The sequence below is a fragment of the Mycetomoellerius zeteki genome, unplaced genomic scaffold, assembly GCF_001594055.1.
Source record: "Mycetomoellerius zeteki isolate Tzet28-1 unplaced genomic scaffold, Tzet1.0 scaffold35, whole genome shotgun sequence".
In the NCBI taxonomy this organism is placed as follows: domain Eukaryota; kingdom Metazoa; phylum Arthropoda; class Insecta; order Hymenoptera; family Formicidae; genus Mycetomoellerius; species Mycetomoellerius zeteki.
In genome coordinates this window covers 2,279,196-2,285,195 of record NW_017257338.1, presented here as the reverse complement: position 1 = coordinate 2,285,195, position 6,000 = coordinate 2,279,196, and the positions used below count along the sequence as shown (strand labels likewise).

The window sequence follows — 6,000 nt, the reverse complement described above, 5'->3', positions numbered from 1 at the left end:
CATCCGCTCGACGCAGATGTACTGCGGAACGGGGTTCGTTCCTCCTACAAGGAGTCTCTCGCAAAGGATCTCTCGTTAAGCGATCTACGAAGATGTATCCGGTACGATGAATTAGATTGAAGATCCGCGAAACGCGATTAATAAACCGCGCGCAAGAGACTCTCAGCTCTTTTTGAATTCTTTGGATATTACCCGGATGGTTCAGATTGAAGTTCGGATTCAAGCGCATTGCATTTCTATTGTAATCTCCACATACACACACATTCATATATTCGGTTCATTTTATTTATACCAGAATTATTAATGTATTCATGAAAACGTGAAATAAGTTCAAATAACGGGGATATTTAAATTATTTTAAAACAATCCAATATTTGAAATGGACATTAATAAGAATTTTTTTGAAGAATCGACTCTTCAATCAAAGAAGTAATGAGAATAAAAATTAGATATATTATCTCGTTTGATATTAATCGGCACTTCATTGGGAACTTTCCCACAGCACGTTAACGCGTTATCTTGGATAGGGCATATATGACTTCGTTCATTACACCATTCATTCATCCGGCAGCCATGTGGTTCATTGCCAACCCTTGCGGCACTTCCTGTCTCGTACAATGATAATAAAGAGATTCTAGTACTTTGTACCAAGTTTTATATTAGGAAAAATTATAAGAATAGCTCAAAATCATATATACCTGTACATATGCATGTATGTGTAAAATATAACAAAAGAATTATGTTAAGTATGCTAAGTGTATCTTATATTCGCAGCTTTGCATTTGATCATATATTTAAATTAATTATAAAACGAATTATAGTTCCCTATAAAAACCATAGATCTCTATTTAAAAAATAGAGCATTCTTTTTTTTTCTATTAAAAAATAGAGCTCCATTATACTTGGTAACTGCGAAAAGGAATGTAGACTATTTTGCAATGCAATGCAAAGTTTTCTTTTAATTTTGCTAATGCAAGCTTCCACCATTAATTCTGGAGTAATGATTTCTGGAGTAAGGTCCGATTGCGCTGTTTGTCGACAAGTTCCAGCTGCTAGATCTCGCGCGTGATCAACTCGTGCCGAGCAAGCTGCGATTATTATTGTTTCCCTTTTTCTCTCCTCTCTTTCTCTTGCTCTCTATGTCTCTCTTTCGAAGTAGCCGAGTGTATGCCCGTGACGTGGCCATGTAAGGGCTAGGCGGGGGTGCCATGCTGGGGCCGCTAATTTTAGATCGACTCCCGTGCTTCCAGGAGTCGACCCGGCGAATCGGCAGCTGGTGATTCGACGAGCTGCTGCCTCTCACGCGCGCACGCGGATCCGGTATACAATGCCTGTCGCGCGCTGGTCGCGCAACGTCCACCGGTCATCCCCCTTCTCGCTTCTCTCGTCTCGAAGAAGGCCGACATGTCCGATCGTCTTGGTCCAGATGTATCTCGCAATCCCTCTTCCTTTGAGACACGTGGTCACAATCGATCAAGAGAGCCTTCTCGTTACGTATCGTTAAGAAATTGCGCATCGAGTGCTAAATATTTTAAATGTTTCCTGCTCCTATAAATTAAAATAATAATATGTGTAAAATAGTATAATATGTGTGTATATGTCCTATTTTATATATATACACAAGTATACACATAATAAATATCTGTACATGTTCTTTAATTGTACTATATTTATATCTATGTATATTAATTTTGAATTTCCAACTGTGCAGTCCGTAAAAGAGAACACGACGTCATAGAAGAACCGGAAACGAAGCGAAGGCTTTGAGAAACGTCGAGAACCGCGAATAGAAACGCATCCTTTCGCTTCTGACGAAAAGGGGAAATGAACGCGTGTACGAGCGTTTCTTTGTGGCGCAAACTGAGGCGGCAGGGGGTAAACGAAAAATCTGGTAGCGGCTGGTGCAGCGGATGTTTGAAGCCACTGAAGAAAGCGAGGCGGTGGTTCCTGTCGTAGCTTCCCTCGCGCTTCGTCTTCGCCGCCTCTCGCGGTCCCTCGCGAGCCTCCTTTTCTCGGTCAGCGTAGGAAGCACACATTTCGGCGGATGTGATGTTTAGGACAAGAACCACCCCGCGACTGACAAAAAGCCCAGCATCGTATAAATAGGCGGTGGTTGCTGCCACTGCGGTTGGCGGTCGTAAACTGATATCGCTTTGACCCACATAACACGGATTGATTGTTTGTGAAACGATGAGCAATCTGTCGTTTCCACATTTGGAGAACGGATCCTCAACAGAAGGAAAAAAAATCGTGTCGGTCATAAGATTCGTTAAATTTCACTTCTAGTCGAATCCAACGTCTACAGTATGGTAGATCATTCATTACAGTTATTAAATTACAGTTATTAAATTAAAAAAAAATATATATAAATTTATTTATAGCATACACCATTTGCACATAGACACAACATGCCAAAAGCTTTTAGAATATCGAAAGACATAGTAGAATGCTGAAATAATTGAATTTTGGATGCCTAAGAAGAAAAATTAAGTCGATATTGTTAAACGTACAATCACGTCTCCGGATTTCGATTTGTCCAACACGTGGCTTGCCATCTCTATTCTCTTCTGGCTCCTGCTGAGACACCGAGAGACCTCCCGGCGTCGGTCGGCCCGCATGTGCACAAGAGAAGGCCCTCTCTGGTTGTCGAATTGTTTCATTCGTTCGTCGGTCTTATTATTCAAAGCCGAGAATGCGTAAAAGAAGTCAGGATCGGGTCCAGGGACCAACGCAGGGTTCACACCTCCTCGGTGTCCTCCGCGGGATTGTAAATAGATTCTTTTTGTAGTAGGCTTTTTGTAGGAGTGCATCAACTTCGTGGGAGAGAATGAATAAAACCACCAATCACGTATTGATATCTATTTTATGAAGACATTGTTTATAAATGAAATCAATTTGCATAAAGAAGGGAAGAAGATCGATTTTCAAGTAATATATATAATAACATTTTCTCTAAAGAACTTTTTATTGTGAAATTTCGAATTTCTATAATTATTCTATAAAACTAAAGCGACATACGGTTAAATCAAACAAAAAATAAGAATATTTATTTTAACGTATATTAAAATTTTTATAAGAAATTATACCCCAATAAATCAACTCAATAAATTTTCTGACTTTACATTTATTGTTTCGTTTCTACAGCTGTAGACAAGGAAACGCTGTCAATGCTGTAACGATTGGTGTTAATGATTTAATGCAAAGGTCGTAAATATGTGATTGGGAACGGCAATATGGCAACGCGCGGTGCGTTCTCTCTTACGGAATATCACCTGCTCGTATTGTTTAACTGAGTGAAATGAAACGGCGTCCGGTGCTGGACCAGATTGCGGCCGGCGCGTGCCCGATTCGCGGAAATCTGACACTCTTACTTTTACGACATTCTGCACGGTGCAGGCACTTAAAAATCTGCCTTGAAAAGCTGCAGCCGTTTCACGGTGCAACACGGAGGAATCGTGCTTACGTTCAAATACGTAGGATATGTTTGAGATGTATTACGTTTTCATTGCCACTTACACATACGAATTTTTATTATAATTAATCCATAGAAAAAAAATTGTTTCACAATTAGAGATAATTTTAAAAGAGAGAAAATGCAGCTTTTTTTAAAAAGAAATATTAAGAGGAACAGATATCTTAAAATGTAAAAGTTTTGAACAGCATAGTCTTCATGTCGAGAATGTCATAAAGCCACTTCGGTTGAAAAACTACGTCTAACCGATGCACAAACTGATGTCCCTCGAATACATATGTGACCTATTAAAAAATTATGTTATATGAAAGCGCATTTAATGTAAATCTTTAATTTAACATGTGCGGCTATTACATGATGTATAAAACCTCCGGCTAGTATCTTTTATTACTTCAGATACAAGTTCGTATAAATGTAATGGTATATATGTAATACTTTTATAGTTTACAAATATTTATATTGTATCATACTCAAATTATAATAAAACATGTTAAAAGTGATTCCCGATGTTATCCAGATCTACTCGTTCTCTGTTGACGTGTAATCGAGATGCACACAAAAGAGAAAGAAAGAGAGAGAGAGAGAGAGAGAGAGAGAGAGAGAGAGAGAGCGCAAGGGGAAAGAGCTGAAAATATACATAATAAACTAACGTCGACTGGAAAGTGCGGCGGCTGCACGCGACTCGCCGCGATGCAGAAGAACACGCTGACAGTCACATATGGCTCCGGATATGCCGGTGTGGGTATGCTCCATAGAACGTGATACACGTAGAATTCAGCGGTGCCTTCTTTGTTAAGGCTGATAAACTTTACATGGAACATCCAATTTCTCAAAGCCTAAGAGGATCAACAAAATGTGTTATTTCGTTTTTTCTCCCCTCGACATGCGATTTCTTTTTCAATTGTACCGATAATTGGTTCCATCGGAACATCTCCTCTTTCACACATCGCAGGCCTTTTCGTGCATTCATATTTCCACACGTAGGCCATTTTATGTAGTTAAGCGAGAACTCATGATCCTAATTAAGAGCAAATGATATAAGTAAGAATTATTTAGAGCAACACAGACAATTGTTATATATACAACGTGAGATACCGTTTCAATAATATATATGAAATTTTATGGACATTATACCGTAATTGACAGACAAGAAGTTTAACGAACCATCACAGCGACAATCTTCATTGCGGAGATAAACGCAGAATCAACGAATCGTCTCACGAAATGCGTCACATCTTGACAAGATTCAACCTGTTGATCTTCCGCAGGTCGTATATTATACCCTAATCGCCTTTTTCGCATAACCATCCTGTGATAAGGGATCCTACAAAGGTTGTGTGTGAATTTAAAAACATAATCCTGAAGATCTCGATGATTTATTTCGTCAAATTTACAATCGATAGCGATTCGTTACATTCTTCGCATTAAAAAAAAAAACAGAACGACGGATCTAAGAACTTTTTTCGTGATATAGGTATATACATTTACCTACCATCGTATACAAGACATCTACATATGTACGACAATTAAATATGTATATACGTCGATTTAAATCTATACGAGAACGATTCGCGAATAAACTACGTGATTAAAGCTTATATTAACATTCGTTTTTCGAGTGATTAGAGTCATGCTGATTACGCGCGGCTTTCGTAGACGCCTCCAAGCCTGTCACAGCCGCTAGCACTTCAAACAGACTTTCCATCAGTCTGCCAAATATTTCTGACATCTCGTCGTCCTTCCTCGTCACGACAAATATATCTACAACATATTAAGATGCAAAATAAACAATATATGTATTTTATGTATTGTTATGTCTAATAGTGTAGATCATGCAAATATTTAAAAAATGAATGACATTATACAATTCATAAAAGAGCTTATTTTGAGTTTTTTAAAATTACATATTCAAAGTATTTTTCACATTTCTATCGTCTTTCTTCAAATAAAAAATATGCTGTATATAACTGCTGTTAAAATATTATTAAGTATTTAATACAGCATCTATTAAACTCACCTGATCTATCTTGACCTATATATTTGCAATACATATTAACGGCCGTCGTTACGTCATCGTCATCGTGAAAAGCATCTCCGGGCCATTGTGCCCTGTGCAGTCTTACGGCTTCGAGCGCTGGACACCACCGTGCATTTCTCAAAAGTTCGGCGACTCTCGCAACTTCTTCCACGGCTCCGGAACCCGGTAGGGGACTAGGACTAGGTGTTGGGGTAGGTGTCCCTCGTTCACTTTCGGTGCTTTCTTCAAGCGCTCTGCTTAATGCTACTTTCATATTAGCGATCTCGACTGATAGATCTTGCAAAGGAATCTGTACGTTTCTAGCGGCATTCATTAGTGCCCCTAACATTTTATTCGATGCTTCAATCAGCAGAAGTAGCTGGAAGTGTAATTTATAGAGCGCTCTGCCTAGATCCAACAACATCTCTTCAACGCCTGCTTCCGTGGTGTGACTGCCGCCTAATGCTTGAAGCTTAGCGGTTGCTTTAGCTGCCTCCAAGCACTAAAAAGA

The 6,000-nt window shown here is 39.0% G+C and overlaps 2 protein-coding genes across 3 annotated transcripts in view; both read right to left on the bottom strand.

The window, feature by feature from the left end:
• Positions 1-3,636: 3,636 nt before the first annotated feature.
• Positions 3,637-4,791, bottom strand: LOC108725571 (A-kinase anchor protein 14). Its single transcript, XM_018452670.1, has 4 exons — positions 4,637-4,791; positions 4,380-4,490; positions 4,123-4,308; positions 3,637-3,756 (listed from the first exon to the last, which is right to left on the bottom strand). The coding sequence occupies exons 1-4, from the start codon at positions 4,778-4,780 to the stop codon at positions 3,637-3,639; spliced, it is 561 nt and encodes a 186-aa protein (XP_018308172.1). The 5' UTR covers positions 4,781-4,791.
• A 254-nt stretch (positions 4,792-5,045) lies between these two features.
• Positions 5,046-6,000, bottom strand: part of fry (microtubule binding protein furry) — a 31,275-nt gene continuing 30,320 nt past the window's right edge. For both annotated transcript variants that reach the window (XM_018452664.1, XM_018452665.1), the window contains 2 exons: positions 5,490-5,991; positions 5,046-5,233 (listed from right to left, as the gene is read on the bottom strand). In XM_018452664.1, coding sequence (XP_018308166.1) covers positions 5,073-5,233; positions 5,490-5,991 — 663 coding nt within the window. In that variant the 3' untranslated portion in view covers positions 5,046-5,072. The remainder of the gene's footprint in view (positions 5,234-5,489; positions 5,992-6,000) is intronic.

Bases quoted from the DNA above. Each gene is read 5' to 3' on its own strand.
- LOC108725571 (XM_018452670.1), bottom strand. From the start codon at position 4,780: ATGGTTATGCGAAAAAGGCGATTAGGGTATAATATACGACCTGCGGAA. The intron at 4,309-4,379 runs GTACAATTGAAA...TGATCCTCTTAG, and splicing joins TCCGATGGAACCAATTATCG to GCTTTGAGAAATTGGATGTT. The intron at 3,757-4,122 runs GTTAGTTTATTA...ATTTTTTAATAG, and splicing joins CGCCGCACTTTCCAGTCGAC to GTCACATATGTATTCGAGGG.